Genomic DNA, 18352 nt, shown 5'->3' with positions numbered 1-18352 from the left:
TCCATATGTCATAAGATTCAATTTCGCCTAAGCTCGCCTGTGGTTTAAGAAGTAGCACCTAACCTACCTAAGCTCAACTACATAACTGAATTTAGTATTATACTTTATTAATTTTTGAATTTTGGGCATTGTGCTACTCTTTCACCCACATGCGCAATAGCCAAGAAAGAATCGATCTAGTAAGCTATAATGCAATTTTTATTTCCATTTGAAACATGTTGATGGATTATGATGAATTTCTGAAACAATTCTTAGATTGAGGGGATGTAGGTGTTGTGAACCATATATTCAAGCTTGTCATTTATAGGCAACACCAATAATAGGTTGATTTTGTATGATTGTGGCAAAAATACTCAAATGTGATTTTGGATGATTGTGGCAAAAATACTCAAATGTAAAGATATCATAGATGATGGAAAATTTTGGAAGACGGTACTTAGATATGGGGCAAGTTCTTTAGTTTTTGGATTTCTATTGTTTTTCTAGTTAGATGTAAGAGCTAATTTGACTATCTGGAACATTGCTTTATAGGTTAATGAGCAATGCAAGCGCTTTGAGTGGATTCATCCTCCTACTTGCAAATATGGGATTGTGTTAGCTACAAAAATTGTAGAGAAATTTACAAGGCTTCAGCAAGAGACATGTTTTGCTAAAGAGGAGGAACAAATTTCTCATGCTAAGGAAAAGATAGCTATGGAAAAGGAAACAGCAGCTCAAGGGAGGAAGGTCTACAAGTATGCATTGTCGAGGTCTTGAGTGTTGTTTATTATTATTGGTGGCGCTTTGTTGCTTGGGTATCTTCACAGTAATTAAAACTTACTTGTTGATTTTCTTTGCAGCTGGTATTCCTGCTGAAGTTCTGCAAAATAGTTCTTGCAGCTGGTATTTAGCTGGCATTCATGCAGGTGGAATGAAGAAGAAACATAGTTTTGTAACCCATGCTGAAGTTAAAGTGACCTTTGTAAACTAGCCGTGTGATTGTTATGAGTAGTATGTAACATATTTGATTGTTACGGGTAATATATAAAACTTTACGGTTTAAGATATGAGTAATATGAAGCATTCCTGCTACAGAAATCTATATTTGGATTCTTTCAGGACATGTTATGGTGGATGTGGTCTAAGTAATGTGAATTATTATTCTTAATGCCATCTAGCTGTTTTTAATTCGTTGTGCTAGCTGAATTGGTCCACATTTTTGCGAGTTGTTTTAATCCATGTATGGTGGTCAGTAGCCCAACAATGATGCTGCATAATAGGAGGGAAAATGTTTGGATAACAGTCCAGAAACAGCAGTTATTTTGATAGATAAAAATGTAATATTAGTCAATAGCGAAAAAACAATAGATGCATCATAGATATGAATATCTTATGGCTGCCCAGCAATAAATCTAAAAGCCATCTAAAACCACTTTGCACTCCAAGAAGCCAAGCTGAACAATAGAACAAATCTGTATCACTTTTATCAAAACCCTGTCAGGATAAATAGATAATTCAAATACGCAGCGACTGGATTTAAGGACATACATGGCAGCAAGTCTACTGCCTATTCGAGCCAATGACATTCAAATGTCTTCAATATACTGTTAGTAGGAAGCCCATGGAATATTTTGCCAAACATATCTGAATAATCTGCGAAGTCACATCATAATACAGAATCTACCGTTTAAACAAACAGTACATACGAAGTTCATGAGAAATACAAACAATCATGGCTTAGCGCTAACATTTCGACAAACACCTCATACTCATTTAGATAAGCTAGTCTTACGAACATTTCAACCAAACAAGACCAAATTTTTAAGAAACATTTCAGCAAGCATCTTATGCCCACATAAATAGACTTTATGCTACAAGCATTTCAACTAAGATATGTCAGCAAATATTTAAATCATAGACCTATGGAATTCCAGAGATATTTGCGTTCTTCATAAAAAACATTTCAGCAAGCACCTTTTGCTCGGATCCCAGGTCGGACACAGAAGGCCAGCAAATGATGGAGCTTGGGATGCCGGGATGAATGATGACCTTACCACCTCCTCGCCGCCAATAAAGATGTCGTGGAGCCTTGCGGTTGTGTCAAAGCCTTGACACCCGTGGTGACATGACTGGAGAGAAAGAAATAAAGATGATAAGACAATGATGACACCAGCTTGGATTCTAGTGGAGTACGATATTCATTATAATCCAGGAGGAGGACGAACGAAGGAGGGAGAAGAAAATAACAACTTTGGAAGCACAGGGGCCGATCAGTGCAGCACAACACGAAGGCGGATAGAGATTAGAGAGGGGTGGTGGTGAGGAGGCGGATGGAAAAATACTTTGATTTGGTGAAAAAATTTGGAGATTTGGAAAGGAAAATGATTCAAAATTGAGTGGAAATGAACGCTAGACCTCTTATTTCCAAATAAGTTTGCGCTCTGTCACTGCACAAATGGGTAATAAAGCAGCATGACATTCTCGCAATAGAGTTTTCAAGTGTAGAATTTTTTAAAATAGAATTTTTATAAAATATTATTTATTATTTAGTAATTAAATTTTTAAAATACTGTAAAATTTTAATATATGTTTGGTAAATAAATTAAAAAAATATTTTTGGTATAACAAAATGATCATAAAAAATATTGCATAGTATTATACAACAAAACATAATAAAATATAATATATAAATATATAATATAGTATAATATTACTGTTGTTGCTGGAAACTGAACCCGGGGGTGACCAATGGCTGAGAAAGAGGAGCTCCGGTGAGTGGCGCATCGGCGGGCTGCATCCTCCGGAAGATCTGCAAAAAGCCGGTAGTCGGGGTTCTTGGCGCCGGCCCTCCGATGCTTAAATCAGAGGGAGGCTTTGTGGAGAAAGAGAGAGAGATATTGCATGCAGAAGTCAAAGAGCTAGAATCCCCTTCAAGAGGAAAAAGTTTTTCTTTTATAAAAGGGATACAGGGTTACCTGTGATGTGACTGTGCGAATTAATGAGTTACCGTCATGATTGGGCGTGATCGTGTGAATTAATGAGTTGTCATGGGTGACTGAACGAAGTTGAGTGAGTCAGCGAGTTGCCGTGGATGGCTTGAGATTTTAGGCTGGCTGAAGATCCGTGGAGATCGTACGCATTTAATTGTTGACAGTTGTAGCAGGGTATGGTTCCTGGTTGATATGTCGTGGCGTGGCCGACAAGCAAAGCATGGTGCGGTGAGGCTGCTGCAGGGCATGGCCACAGCATGTGGACGACGAGCTCGGCCTTCTAGGCTCGGCCTGCATGAGCTCGGCTCAGCCTGCATGAGCTCGGCCTTCTGAGATCGGCTCGGTCTGCTGAGCTCGATCTTCTGAGCTCGGCCTTCTGAGATCGGCTCGGTCTTCTGAGCTCGGCCTGCATGAGCTCGGCTCCACCTGCATGAGCTCGGTCTGCATGAGCTCGGCCTGCATGAGCTCAGGCTTGCTGTCGGATTTGGATGCTTTAATTGTATTTGTGGGGTGGTCCATTTTCCCTCCAAACACTACTCTCCGACTTCGGAGTTCGAGCTGCTTTTTGGTTCGGGCAAAGGAAGTAGTCTAGTCGTCGATCATCCCGTAATATAGCCAAATGTCTATTGAGATATATGTGCTAAGTAGGGTGTACCACTCGTGCAGTCGGGGCTAACGGTGTCCAAGCCGAGATAAACGACTTTGCTTCGAGGTCGACTTCAACGGCCTTCTTTGGCTTGTGGTCGACTCAGCAGGATGCCCCCACTCAGATCGGGGTGCATCGTCGTAGGAGGCGTCGAATGACATCGAATGTCGTCGAAATATCGTCGAAGTGGCGTTGAATGTCGTCGAAATGGTGTCGAAGTATCGTCGAAGTGGCGTCGAATGTCGTCGAAATGGCGTTGAAGTGGCGTCGAAATGTCGTCAAAATATCGTCAAATGTCGTCGAAGTGGCGTCGAAGTATCGTCGAAGTGGCGTCGAAATGTCATCGAAATGGCGTCGAAGTATCGTCGAAGTGGCGTCGAAATGTCATCGAAATGGCGTTGAATGTCGCAAAATATGTTGTCGAAATGTCGTCGAAGTGGTGGCCTCGAGTTGGCGCCCTGTGCTTAGTCGGGGCATCCGAGCTTGGTCGGGGCATTATTAGAAATCCATAAAGAAGACGGGCCTCGTTCATTGGCAATCGTGCGCCCCTATTCGGAGCGGGGTGACGTTGGAGATAGAGATACCCGTAGGTCATCTTTTGCATTCTTCGACCTATTGCCATAGAGGCTTACAATCCTGTTTTAAAATTTCATAACTCTCCTCGTCCTGACCTCAGCTTTTATTTCTCTTCCCCTCCAACTCGTTGACATGAGACTCAGACTACTACTTCTCACTGGTTCCCTCCACATCCCACATCATTGCAGCGAGAGTCGTGCCTGATTTGAGATGGCTCGGGTAAAAGTCTCTTCCTCCGCTCAACGTGGCTCCCCGCGTCCCATGCTTTCGCAACCAAACCCATACATGGCTTGGGGAAACTCGAAGATGACGTTGAGCTCGTCATGCGTGGGTCTCGCATGTCGTGCGTGGAATTCGGAACCGCCGGGGCTCGTCGTGCATGGGCGGGCACGAACATGACAAGCTTCCTCCTCGTCGAGTGTGGGCCGCAGTGAGTGCTTGGACTTGTTGCACCAGCATGTCAAACTATTCAGAGTGGATCCATGGAGCTTGATCTGCCGGAGGCCTTGGTGATGGGTTCTGGACTGAGTGTCCAGGACTTGGTGCGCGATGTCAGGAGGCGTTAGAGGCTCCTTTACTCCTTAGCTTCATGGTTACAACTCGGGCCCTTCCTCTAGCGCCAACTGTTGCTGGAAATTGGACCCGGGGGTGACCACTGGCTGAGGAGAGAGAGCTCCGGTGAGTGGCGCGTCGGCGGGCTGCGTCCTTCAGAGGACCTACAAAAAGCCGGTGGCCAGGGTTCCCGGCGCTGGCCCTCCGATGCTTAAATCAGAGGGGGACTTTTGTAGAGAAAGAGAGAGATATTGCATGCAGGAGTCAAAGAGCCAGAATCCCCTTCAAGAGGAAGAAGTTTCCCTTTTATAGAAGGGATACAGGGTTACCTGTAATGTGACTGGACGAATTAATGAGTTACAGTCATGATTGGGCGTGATCGTGTGAATTAATGAGTTGCCGTGGATGGCTTGAGATTTTGGGCTGGCTGGATGTTCGTAGAGATCGTGCGCATTTAATTGTTGACAGTCGTAGCAGGATATGGTCCCTGATTGATATGTCGTGGCGTGGCCGGCAAGCAAAGCATGGTGCGGTGAGGCTGCTGCAGGGCATGGCCGCAGCATGTGGACGACGAGCTCGGCCTTCTGGGCTTGGCTTGCATGAGCTCAGCCTGCATGAGCTCGGCCTTCTGAGATCGGCTCGGTCCAGCCTGCATGAGCTCGGCTCGGCCTTCATGAGCTCGGTCTTCTGAGCTCGACCTGCATGAGCTCCAGCTTGCTTTCAGATTTGGATGCTTTAATTATATTTGTGGGGTGGTCCATTTTTCCCCCCAACAACTGTAATGGAGTATAATATTATTATACTATAGTAATATAATATTGTATACTATAACATAATAATATAACATAATTTGATATTATATAACATAATATATCAATGTACTAGGATATTGTTGCTGGTGGTCCAAACCGTGAACGATTGGCACTGCGGTGTGAACGGGGTTCCGTCTGAGTTGTCTTGGTTGGTGTTGGCTGCGCTCCACCTTCCGCCAAGAAACCTGCAAACAAGCCTTGCACCACCACCAGGGTGGTGATGGCCCTCCGACGGTCAAGTCAGAGGAGATTGGAGGAGGAGGAGAGGTGATAATCGCAAGTAAGAGAGTGCTCTGGGAGATATTGCTCACCTCCCCCCTTTCTCCCCCCAGCCGCATATATACCTGGCTGGGGGGTCTCTCAGGGGGGTTCGTTATCGTGGGGCACGATGGTGTGGCCACTGACATGGCCGTTACAGGGCGTCGTGGAGCAGCACCGGGTACGGCCACGTCAGGGCATAGTGGGGCTCCGCTTTGTACGGCTGATGCAGGAGATCGTGGAGCAGCATCAGATACAGCCGTTGCAGGGAGTAGTGGAGCAGGAGGCCGCGGCGTGCCTCTGGGGAATAGCCTGTCGTTATCAAGAGATCTCCGACTCGGGGTCGGAGCGCTGGATCAAGGGGCAGCCGACTCGGGGTCGGGCTGCGGAGCCGAGGATATCCGACTCGGGGTCGGATTGCTGGATCAAAGGGCAGCCGACTCGGGGTCGGGCTGCGGAGCCGAGGATATCCGACTCGGGGTCGGATTGCTGGATCAAAGGGCAGCAGACTCGGGGTCGGGCTGCGGAGCCAAGGATATCCGACTCGGGGTCGGATTGCTGGATCAAAGGGCAGCCATAGTCTTCCTGGGCGCGCGTGCCGGTCACGTGGGGCATGGCGGCTTATTTCCCCCGTAACAGTAGCCCCCCACTTCCGAGCCTGGAACCAGAAGGGGAACAGGTGAAGGGAGTGATGTTTCGGGATTGCCGCCGTTCCTCGGAGAGGCGCGCGCGCTTCGAGCTCCCCGCCCTTTTTATGGCGTATGGCGGTTATTGCTGACCCGGCAGTCTGAGGATTTCGGCGGACATCCTTCCTTAATGGTGTCGATTCGCCTTTGGGGCGCGAGCGACCCTTCGGCAGCCGGCGTCCTCTGGCGTCATTGAGGCGTCACTTGCCTTTCCGCCTATTTAATCGGGGGCCTTTCCCCGTCCGTCTTCTTCTTTACAGATATTTTCAAGTTTCCCCTTTGCGCCGCTGTTGCTGCCGTCGGACTGTTCGCTCGTTTCTCCTTTGGCGCTCTCGGAGCCGCTCTTACCTCTTTTCCGGTGAGTTTTCCCCATTCTTCAGCTTAGGGCTCTCCATACTTTCCCCTCTTATACTAGTGTACTCCAGTCGCTCCGGTCTTTCCCCCCTTCCTGTCCCCGTCCTGACCGTAGGTTTATTGGCCATTAGGAATGGGCGAAGTGAGGGCAGACCAAATTAAGTCGGAGCTGGTCGCCACAGACTTAGACAGACTCGTGGCTCGGTACCACCTTTCCGAGGCCTGCAACGCCACGCTCCCGGGGCCTGAGGAGAGGATGTCCCATCCTCCTCCAGGGAAGATCGCCATCAATGAGGGCATTCTCTAGGCCGGGTTCCGCTTTCCCCCTTCGGACTTGGTCATGCAGGTGCTACGGGGTTTAAGAGTGGCACCGACGCAACTGGTGCCGAACTCGTGGCGGGCCCTGACGGTCTTCCAGGTTCTCTGCCGTATGCACGAGATCCCCGCCACCCTGAATGTTTTTTGGGAGTTCTACAGCCTGAGCGGCCACCCCCAGGACAAAGGGTGGTGGTGCTTCGCAGCGCGGCGAGGATGCGGCCTTGTCAAGGAGGCTCCTACCTCCATTCACAAATGGAAGGAGCGCTTCTTTTTTGTTGATGCAGATCCCTCTTGGGAAATCAGGGTGACCTGGGAGACCCCGATGAAGTCTCCGATCGGCCTATCGAGACTGTCAAGGGAGGAGTCTGATGGCTTGGCCGCCTTGAAGGGGTTGGTTGCCGAGGGCCAGCTCCCCCCGGTGGCCCGCCTTATTTCCGAGGATACTTTGGTGAATGTCGGTCTGAGCTCGGTCCCCACCGACCGTGAGTCTGCCACCGATTCTTTCTTGACTTTTTCCCTTCTTTCGTCCCGTTCTTTCCTTTGGTTTCTCCGTCTCCGACTATCCCATCCTTTTTGCAGAGATCGACGACGTCATGCGGTCGGTGAAGACAAAGGCTGTTGGTAGGGCGTCCCTGCTGGAAGCAGCCCAGAGGAGGAAACGAGCTCTTCCGAGCGGGGCCCCACCGGCGAAGAAGTCCCGTAAGGAGGTGCCTCCGACGCCGACCGACGAGTCCGGGCCCACCGATCAGGGAGACGTCGTGGGCACGGACCGGCAGCTGACGCTGTATCAGCCCTCCGGTGGTAAGATTGCCGCTACTCCGGAGGTATCATCCGAGCCTGCCCGAGACGGACGGGTCGGACGTGATCGGTCCCCGACCCGGCCTTAGACTCGGTCGGCTCCTGATGACTCGAGGAGGGACGCGCCGAGGCCCCGACCGAGCGGGACCCTATCAATTCCTGGGGTGACCCCCGCCCCGAGCGCGATCGGCCGGACTCTTCCCCAGGCGATGGATAGGGGTAAGGCTGCAGAACCACCGTCCGGCTCTGGGGAGAAATCGGGGTCTGCCTTCACTACCGATGGCGCCCGAAATCTCATCGAAACAGTGCTGCTGGAGAAGGACCGTCGGCGGGTCCGGGAGTTGGAGGTCTCTGACGTTGGGGCTGCCAGCTGTGTCTGTCTTATGTCGGTGAGTGTTCTTCTGGCCGCTTTTCACCATTTATTGGCTCTGTTGTTCTCCGCCTGACTCCCTTATTTTTCCTATTTCTTAGCTCGCCCAGTACATGATCCGTCTGGAGGAGTGCTACAAGGAACAGGCGGGGCTTCTGGCGAAGGCCGAGGACCGGCTGAAAGCAGTGGAAAAGGGAGGCCAGGCTGTGGCAGGCAGGACAACCGGGGACTTCGAGGCGAGGCTCCGGGAGGCCGAAGAGCGGGCACTCGGCTTTGCTGCCCTCGAGAGGCAGCTGTTGGAGGCTCAGGAGCTTGCCTCGGGTCTCGAGGGCGAGGTCAAGAAGGCGGATGAGCGGGCCGAGAAGCAGTCCCGGAAGGCTGCCGACTACCGGGAGAGGTGGGAGAAGGCCCAGCGGTCAGCCGACAACGCCCGCGACCGAATTCGGTCTCTTGAAGCTAAGCTGGGCGAATTGGAGTCGGCCTTGGAGAAGTCCCGTGCGAGCGATCAGGAGCTTCATTCGCGCCTGACGGAGGCTGAGGCTGCTCGCATTGCTGCCGAAGCGAAGCACAAGGAGGCTCGGGCTGAGCTGCTGAGGGTCTCCACCGAGGCGGAAGGCCGGATTGTGGCGAAGGTCTTGGAGGCGAAAGCCCAGATTATGGAGCGGGCAGAGGCGGCACTGGCCGAGAGGAGTGCGGAAATCGGGCGTCAGGCGGTAGAGGCTTATCGCCAGTCCGCCGAGTTCGCTCATGATATGTCGGAGGCAGTACAGACCTATCGTCAGTCCGACGAGTTTGTCCGTGACGCGTCGGACGCGGGGGCCGAAGCCTTTATCTTAGGCTTCGAGGAGGGCCTGGCAAGGGTGTCGGCTAAGTACCCCAAAGTTGACCTGAGCGAGATTTCCCTTCTCGACTCCTCTCCGGCGCCATTGCCTGCTGGTTCTCCTGCTGCTTCCCTACCTCCTGCGGATGAGCCCGACGTTCCCGACCCGGGAGTTCCTCCAAGCTGACCTCTTGTACCTTTCGTTGTCTTCTCTTTTTTTTGTATACCGGGGTTTTGCCAAATTGTATGGGCCTCGGCCTTGAAACAATGAAAATTAATGCAAGTTGAATGTTTCTTCATCTCGCCTTCGTCCTTCTTTTTCTTTTAACTCTCGGTAGCGTCTTGCTGACTCCTGGCTCCCGAAATTCTTCCGGCGCTAGGCCAGGCATCCGAGGGTTAGGCCTCAGGAAACTCTTCCGGCGCTAAGCCAGGCATCCGAGGGTTGGGCCTCGGGAAATTCTTCCGGCGCTAAGCCAGGCATCCGAGGGTTAGGCCTCGGGAAATTCTTCCGGCGCTAAGCCAGGCATCCGAGGGTTAGGCCTCAGGAAACTCTTCCGGCGCTAAGCCAGGCATCCGAGGGTTAGGCCTCGGGAAATTCTTCCGGCGCTAAGCCAGGCATCCGAGGGTTAGGCCTCGGGAAATTCTTCCGGCGCTAAGCCAGGCATCCGAGGGTTAGGCCTCAGGAAACTCTTCCGGCGCTAAGCCAGGCATCCGAGGGTTAGGCCTCAGGAAATTCTTCCGGCGCTAAGCCAGGCATCCGAGGGTTAGGCCTCAGGAAATTCTTCCGGCGCTAAGCCAGGCATCCGAGGGTTAGGCCTCAGGAAACTCTTCCGGCGCTAAGCCAGGCATCCGAGGGTTAGGCCTCAGGAAATTCTTCCGGCGCTAAGCCAGGCATCCGAGGGTTAGGCCTCAGGAAATCCTTCCGGCGCCAAGCCAGGCATCCGAGGGTTAGACCTCAGGAAATTCCACTCGTTGGTCGACCAAGGCTGACGCATGCCGAGGCAACTGGTCGGGGCTTCAGGCTAGTCTGCTCCCGGGATGGTCATCGGGTTAGCCTGGCATCCGAGGGCCGAGCCTCGGGACCTTCCACTCGTTGGTCGGCCAAGGCTGGCGCAAGCCGAGGCGACCGGTCGGGGCTTCCGGCTAGTCTGCTCCCGGGATGATCATCGGGCTAGCCAGGCATCCGAGGGCCGTCAAGCCTCAGGAAATTCCGCTCGTTGGTCGGCCAAGGCTGGCGCAAGCCGAGGCGACCGGTCGGGGCTTCAGGCTAGTCTGCTCCCGGGATGATCGTCGGGTTAGCCTGGCATCCGAGGGTTGTCAAGCCTCAGAAAATTCCGCTCGTTGGTCGGCCAAGGCTGGCGCAAGCCGAGGCGACCGGTCGGGGCTTCAGGCTAGTCTGCTCCCGGGATGATCGTCGGGTTAGCCTGGCATCCGAGGGTTGTCAATCCTCAGGAAATTCCGCTCGTTGGTCGGCCAAGGCTGGCGCAAGCCGAGGCGACCGGTCGGGGCTTCAGGCTAGTCTGCTCCCGGGATGATCGTCGGGTTAGCCTGGCATCCGAGGGCCGAGCCTCGGGGCATTCCGCTCGTTGGTCGGCCAAGGCTGGCGCAAGCCGAGGCGACCGGTCGGGGCTTCAGGCTAGTCTGCTCCCGGGATGATCATCGGGTTAGCCTGGCATCCGAGGGCCGAGCCTCGGGGCATTCCACTCGTTGGTCGGCCAAGGCTGGCGCAAGCCGAGGCGACCGGTCGGGGCTTCCGGCTAGTCTGCTCCCGGGATGATCATCGGGCTAGCCAGGCATCCGAGGGCCGAGCCTCGGGGCATTCCACTCGTTGGTCGGCCAAGGCTGGCGCAAGCCGAGGCGACCGGTCGGGGCTTCCGGCTAGTCTGCTCCCGGGATGATCATCGGGCTAGCCAGGCATCCGAGGGCCGTGCCTCGGAAAATTCCGCTCGCTGCTCGTGCGCTTGTCGCTCGCTGCCCGACGGGGTTTCTCCGTGGCCAGCCGCGATCATGTTTCTCCTTTTCTCTAAGCGTTGCCTGGGGGAACACGAGAAGGGCATTAAACGCTAATTAATGCGTTACCTGGGAAATCGGATCACCAGCTGCTGCTTGTGAGGAGTGTTAGTTGAGCGGCCGCGATACGCGGGTTCTTCGAGGAGGATACGGCCTGGGCGCGAGCGGAGATATGTGGACCTAGGGGTACATGACACCCGGATTGTCCTGCACAAAGAATGCGGTTTAAGGAGAATGACGCTTAGGAAATCGCGGGGAGATACGCCTCGGGAGTCGGAACGGCTCCGGTTTCAATGCGCCTGCATTTATTGGAGCCACCCGCATCGGAACGACCAGGGGGCCGCAGTTTCGGCTATAAATACAGGTGCAGGTACGATGGAGTTTGCCAAGCCGGAGCTGTTCAGGTTGCCATGGATCGCGGACCTCCTCCTTGGCATATGACTGAGAGACTCCTGTTGAAGGAAAGGGGAGATGCTCCCCTTGCGACTTCAGCCAACTAGCCGTTTCATCTGGGATCAACAAGGAGGGTCTTCCCGGCGGAGCTCCGCTCTAGGCGTTTTATCCGGGATCAGATCTCCCCTCCTTGAAGTTCAGCCTCCCGATTGAGCTCTGCACCAGACGCTCAGTCCGGGACCGCGCCTCCATATGCTCTTCCCCCTCGTATTCCTTCTCTTTCCTACCACTGGGGAGGATGAGAATATCCTTTGGAGGCGGCGTTCCCCTGGGGGCAGCGGGAGCTTCTTCTGCGGCGGCTCCTCGTCTTTTTGGTGAGGTGCTGGATGGCGCCTCCGGTTAGAAGCACCCACTTCCGGTGGGATTGCAGCTGCTTTGGGTTGAGGGTTTGGGATCCTCGGTCCTCAGCTCCACAGATTCTCCACCTCTTCTTTGCTTTCTTTACTCCCTAATTCCCCTCTGGGAATTCCTTGTAATCACACGAGCACGCCATTGTAACCAGAAATTATTGAAATGAAAAGTGTTGCACCTTTTCAAATTGTCTTTCTGGCCTTGTTGTTCTATTGGTAATACATCCGCAGGTTAGCGGAATTCCAGCCCCTTGGAATTTCTCGGCCGTCTAGGGCTTCCAACTGGTAGGAGCCAGGTCGGTTTACCCAACGAACTTTATACGGGCCTTCCCAATTCGGCGCTAGCTTCCCACCTTCCGTAGGTTGAGATGCCTTAGCTCGCCTCAGCACCAGATCTTCAATTCTGAAAAGCTTCGGTCGGACTTTGGAGTTGTAATATCGGGCCACCCTCCGCTGATACATTGCCATCCGAACCTGCGCCATTTCCCTTGCTTCTTCCAAGAGATCCAGGTTCCCTCGGAGTTGCTCCGAGTTGGCCTCGGGTCGGTGTGCGGCTACCCGAGGTGAGGGAAGTCCGAGCTCTACGGGGACAACGGCTTCCGTGCCATAGGTTAGGCTGAAAGGCGTCTCCCCGGTAGGAGTCCGATGCGTGGTCCGATACGCCCAAAGGACATTCTCGAGTTTCTCGACCCAAGCTTGCCCCGTCCGTCCGATCCGCGCTTTGATACCTTGGAGGATTGTCCGATTTGTGACCTCGGCCTCGCCGTTGGTTTGGGGATGCGACACGGACGTGAACCGATGTTCGATCCCGAACTCCTCGCAGAAGTCTCGGAAATGCTTGTTATCAAACTGTCGACCGTTATCCGAGATGAGGACCCGAGGTACCCCAAATCGGACAATGATGTTCTTCTTTACGAACTTCCGGACTTGCGCCTCCGTGATGGTGGCCAGTGGCTCTGCCTCCACCCACTTGGTGAAGTAGTCGATGACGACAATCAAAAATTTCCGCTGGGCCGAAGCGATGGGGAATGGTCCGAGGATATCCATTCCCCACTGTGCAAAGGGCCAGGGGGCGGTGATTGGCGCCAAGGGAACAGAGGGGACTCTCTGGATGTTGGCGTGGCGCTGGCAGGCGTCGCATTTCCGTACGTGATCCTTTGAGTCTTCCAATAAGGTCGGCCAATAGTAGCCTTGCCTCATGATCTTATGTGCCAGGGACCTAGCCCCCAGGTGCGATCCGCAGATGCCTTCGTGGACTTCGCTGAGGGCGTAAGCCGCTTCCGAAGGGCGGAGGCACCTTAAGAGGGGGGCGGTGAACGAGGTCCGATACAGCCTCCCTTCGTAGAGTACGTAGTGGGCGGACTTCATAACAAGTCGCCGAGCTTGATCTTCATCTTCGGGGAGGATCTCTTCGGCGAGGTAAGCTACAAGCGGGTCCATCCAAGATGGTTCCGGATCAATTGCCATTACCGCTTCAGCCTCGCCGATGCTCGGGGCATCTAGGGTCTTCAGGTATATCGCCCTTGACAAGTTGTGTGCCTCAGCGCCCACCAAGCGGGACAACCTGTCGGCCCTAGCATTTTCGCTCCTTGGGACCTGCTGAATGTCAATACTGCCGAGGTCGGGAATGAGTGCTTGCACCTTCCGGACGTAGCTCTGCATGGTCGGGCTCCGTGCCTCGAACTCCCCTCGAACCTGCCCGACCACCAGCTGGGAGTCGGTGAAGACCTTCAGACGCCGGATGCCGAGCTCCTTGGCGAGTTTGAGTCCCGTGACTAGGGCCTCGTACTCCGCCTCATTGTTGGTCACTGGAAATCCGAACCTCAAGGCATACTCGGCTATCACTCCATCGGGATTGGTAAGGACCAGCCCAGCCCCTCCACCTTCAGGGTTCGACGACCCGTCAATGTGGAGCGTCCAGATCGGGAGATCGAGGCTGGGTGTTTCCGGCGGCCTAGGTTCCGTCTCCTGCACAGTGCACTCAGCGAGAAAGTCCGCGAGCACCTGGGCCTTGATGGCGGGCCGGGGCTGGTAGCGGATGTCGAACTCACCAAGTTCTACTGCCCACTTCACCAGCCGTCCCGCATTCTCAGGATTGCTGAGGATCTGCCGCAGTGGTTGATCGGTCAAAAGGGTGACAGAATGAGCCTGGAAATAGGGGCGAAGCCTCCTGGTCGCAGTCAGCAGCGCGAAGGCGATCTTTTCAGCCTTCTTGTACCGCGTCTCGGCATCCCGGAGGACTCGGCTGGTGTAGTACACGGGCTTCTGAAGTTTTGCCTCTTTCCGAACCAGTACTGCGCTGACTGCGGTTGGGGAGACCGCCAGGTAAAGGTAGAGCATCTCCCCCTCTTGCGGCTTGGACAGCAGGGGAGGAGACGCCATGTACTCCTTGAGCTGGTCGAACGCCACTTGACATTCAGCCGTCCAGAGGAAGTCTTTCGGGCGCTTCAACACCTTGAAGAACGGTTGGCAGCGTTCGGCCGATTTTGCCACAAATCGTCCGAGCGCGGCGACCCTCCCAGCGAGCTCCTGAACCTCCTTCACTTTGGTCGGAGGGGACATATCTTGGATGGCCTTGATTTTGTCCGGGTTGGCCTCGATCCCCCGCTGGTTGACAATGAAGCCGAGGAACCTCCCGGCCGAAGCACCAAAGGCGCACTTCGCTGGGTTTAGCTTCATACGAAACTTCCGCAAGGTGGCGAAGGTCTCCTCCAGATCCGCAATGTGCTGATTCGCATGGCGGCTCTTTACCAGCATATCGTCCACGTACACCTCCATGTTCCGGCCGATCTGCTCCTTGAAGATTTTATTGACGAGGCGCTGGTAAGTAGCGCCAGCGTTCTTCAGACCGAAGGGCATTACCTTGTAACAGTACAGCCCCCTGTCTGTTATGAAGGCCGTTTTCTCCTCGTCCTGTGGAGCCATCATTATTTGGTTGTAGCCGGAGAAGGCGTCCATGAAAGACAGCAGCTGATATCCGGAAGTCGCGTCGACCAGTTGGTCTATTCGCGGGAGCGGAAAGCTATCCTTGGGGCACGCCTTGTTCAGGTCGGTGTAGTCGACGCACATCCTCCACTTCCCGCTCGCCTTCCGGACAAGTACGACGTTTGCCAGCCACTCGGGGTAGCTCACTTCCCTTATGAAACCTGCCTCCAAGAGTTTGTCTACCTCCTGGTCGACCACCCGGATCCGATCCGGGGCACAGTGTCTCTTCTTTTGCTTTACTGGTCGGTGGGTTGGGTCGACGTTGAGGGCGTGAGAAATGACCTCCGGGTCGATCCCAGGTACATCGGCCGCCGACCAGGCAAACACATCAGCATTGGCTCGGAGGAATTCCACTAACCGGAGCCGAGCTTCCAAGTCGAGGTTGGCACCGACCCGGACCGTGCGGTCCGGGCGGCCTTCTTCGAGGGGAACTTCGATTACGCCCTCGGCCGGCTCCCCGTGCCGCAAGGCCACTTCGTCTCTGGCGTCAAGAGACTCGACGCTTAGGGCCTCCATGGGCTTCTTCCCTTTGAGAGTTGCTAGGAAACACTGCCGTGCGGTTGGTTGGTCACCTCGGACCTCTCCAATCCCGGCCGCCGTGGGGAACCGCATGAGCAAATGGTAGGTAGAAACCACCGCGCGAAGGGCGTTCAGTCCGGGTCGTCCGAGGATAGCGTTGTAGGCCGAGGGGACACGGACGACCAAGAACCCGAGTCGCACCGTGGCTTCTGCGGGTGCAACGCCCGCAGTCACAGGCAGCTCAATGACACCTTCGGCCGAGATAGCGTCTCCAGTGAATCCTATGAGGGGGGTGGATGTTTTGTGCAACAATTGTCGGGACAAGCTCATCTTTTGGAAGGCCTCGTAATACAAAATATCAGCTGAGCTTCCACTATCCACAAGAACACGCCTTACATCATAGTTCGCCATAGTGAGAGAGATCACCATGGCGTCATCGTGGGGAGTCTGAACCCCCTTTACATCTTCATCACAAAAAGTGATTACATTTCCGACCCGCTGCCTCTTCGCGACGGCCACTCCTGATGCTTCCGCCGAGCCCCCTGCGTTCCTCTCGGGCCGAGAGCAGCCCCCAGTGATGGTGTGGATCACTCCCGCAACGGGTCGATTCTGCTCCCGAGGCTCCTGAGGGGCCGGGTCGGCCGGACGCGGGTCTGCCGGGGGACGTCGGTCGTTTACATATCGACCGAGACGCCCTCGGCGAATGAGAGCCTCGATCTCGTCCCGAAGCTGGAAGCAGTCTTCGGTATCGTGGCCGTGGTCTCGGTGGTACTCACAGTACGCCCGAGAAGGCCTCCTCCCAGGGATCTTCTTCATCTGCCTCGGGACCGGGAGGTCCTCCCGCCCCTTGACCTCCATGAGGATCTGGGCCCGGGGGGCCAGGAGTGGGGTGTACCGGTTGAAGCGTCGGTGCGGAGAACGAGGGCGTGTGGCGCCGTGGTTCCTTGCTGGTGACGGGCTTCTGCGCCGGCGTTGAGGCGTCGGGCTCCTCCTCTGGGGTGCCTCTTTTCGCCTTTTCTTCCCGGGCTTTAGAGGGGCCTCGGCGGCCTCCTTGTTCCGGTGGGATGCTGCCTCCTCGGCGTCTGCATACTGGTTTGCCCGAGATAACAGCTCCGGGAAGCTCCGCGGCAGGCGTTTGTCCAGGGAGAAGGTGAGTCTGCCCTTCCGGAAGCCACGCTTCAGGGCTGAGAGAGCCACTTCCTGGCTCAGGTTCCGGACCTCCAGTGTAGCCTTGTTGAAGCGGGTGAGATAATCCCGCAGGCTTTCTCCCTCGTTTTGCCGGACATCAAAGAGGGAGTCGGAGACCAGTCGCCGCCTGCTACTAACGGCGAAATGGCTGATGAAGAAGCGGGTGAACTGGTCGAAGGACTGGATGGAGTTAGCCTCCAGGCCGGCGAACCATGCCCTTGCCGGGCCACGGAGGGTCGCCGGGAAGGCCTTGCAGAGGAGCGGATCCGATGCTCCATGGAGGAGCATAAGAGTCCTGAAACTCTCCACGTGGTCCCGCGGGTCCGCCGCCCCGTCGTAGGGTCCGATCGCCGGCATTTTGAACCCCGGCGGGTTCGGGGTCCGCAGGATCCTCGAGGCAAGCGCCGGCTGGGAGGAGATCTCCAAGTCAGCGAAGGGATCTTTGAAGTGGCCCTTCAGGACCTGGAGTTGTCTGTGGAGATCGTCCACCCGCCGGTCCAGAGAGCGCGACCGGTGGGTGGGGGACAAGGAGCGGCGCGAGGGGGACCGACTGGAGTGCGGGCCCCTCGAGGACTGGGGTGTCTGAGAACGCGCCCGGGTCCGCCTCTCGTACCCCGCACAGCTCCGATGAGAAGGTCCTGGCAGAATGGACCGTACTCGAGAATCCTCCTCGCGCCGGCGCTCCTCTCCATGGGAGAGGAAGGAGCGCGGGTTGTGAGGAAGAGGCGAGTGCTCGGGGGGCAGCGGCTCCTGAGCCCGTTGCGGCACCCGAGAGATCACACCCTGCAGATTCTGCACTGCCTCCGCGAGGGTGCGAACCTGCTGGGCTAGCTGGTTGAACTGAGCAGCTTCGACCGTCTGAATGGGAGAAGGGGCGGTGGAGTGCTGCTGAGAGTGCGTTGGGGACGCAGCAGCCTCTCGGCCGGAGGCGCGAGAGGCTCCGCGACCGGAAGCATTGGAAGCTCCACGACCACCTCGCCGTGCCATTACGATCGTTCTAAGATTCGGGCCCTCCTTCTAGCGCCAACTGTTGCTGGTGGTCCAAACCGTGAACGATTGGCACTGCGGTGTGAACGGGGTTCCGTCTGAGTTGTCTTGGTTGGTGTTGGCTGCGCTCCACCTTCCGCCAAGAAACCTGCAAACAAGCCTTGCACCACCACCAGGGTGGTGATGGCCCTCCGACGGTCAAGTCAGAGGAGATTGGAGGAGGAGGAGAGGTGATAATCGCAAGTAAGAGAGTGCTCTGGGAGATATTGCTCACCTCCCCCCTTTCTCCCCCCAGCCGCATATATACCTGGCTGGGGGGTCTCTCAGGGGGGTTCGTTATCGTGGGGCACGATGGTGTGGCCACTGACATGGCCGTTACAGGGCGTCGTGGAGCAGCACCGGGTACGGCCACGTCAGGGCATAGTGGGGCTCCGCTTTGTACGGCTGATGCAGGAGATCGTGGAGCAGCATCAGATACAGCCGTTGCAGGGAGTAGTGGAGCAGGAGGCCGCGGCGTGCCTCTGGGGAATAGCCTGTCGTTATCAAGAGATCTCCGACTCGGGGTCGGAGCGCTGGATCAAGGGGCAGCCGACTCGGGGTCGGGCTGCGGAGCCGAGGATATCCGACTCGGGGTCGGATTGCTGGATCAAAGGGCAGCCGACTCGGGGTCGGGCTGCGGAGCCGAGGATATCCGACTCGGG

The 18352-nt window shown here is 55.2% G+C and overlaps 1 protein-coding gene and 1 long non-coding RNA gene across 2 annotated transcripts; one reads left to right on the top strand and one right to left on the bottom strand.

Moving 5' to 3' along the window:
* Positions 1 to 1624: 1624 nt before the first annotated feature.
* Positions 1625 to 2447, bottom strand: LOC113461030 (uncharacterized). Its single transcript, XR_003382961.4, has 2 exons — positions 2230 to 2447; positions 1625 to 2108 (listed from the first exon to the last, which is right to left on the bottom strand). It is a non-coding gene; the product is annotated as an uncharacterized LOC113461030 (long non-coding RNA).
* A 5640-nt stretch (positions 2448 to 8087) lies between these two features.
* LOC149751274 (uncharacterized) lies at positions 8088 to 9690 on the top strand. The gene is made up of 2 exons (XM_089927544.1): positions 8088 to 8358; positions 8441 to 9690. Exons 1-2 carry the CDS (start codon positions 8179 to 8181, stop codon positions 9344 to 9346), a joined length of 1086 nt encoding a protein of 361 aa, XP_089783670.1. The 5' UTR covers positions 8088 to 8178; the 3' UTR covers positions 9347 to 9690.
* The last annotated feature ends 8662 nt before the right edge of the window (positions 9691 to 18352 follow it).

The sequence above is a fragment of the Phoenix dactylifera genome, chromosome 15 (genome assembly GCF_051530095.1).
Source record: "Phoenix dactylifera cultivar Ajwa chromosome 15, Ajwa_hap1_PhDact_Kaust_v1.1, whole genome shotgun sequence".
Taxonomy (NCBI): domain Eukaryota; kingdom Viridiplantae; phylum Streptophyta; class Magnoliopsida; order Arecales; family Arecaceae; genus Phoenix; species Phoenix dactylifera.
The sequence above is the reverse complement of the archived record's forward strand: the minus strand, read 5'-3'. Positions and strand labels throughout refer to the sequence as shown.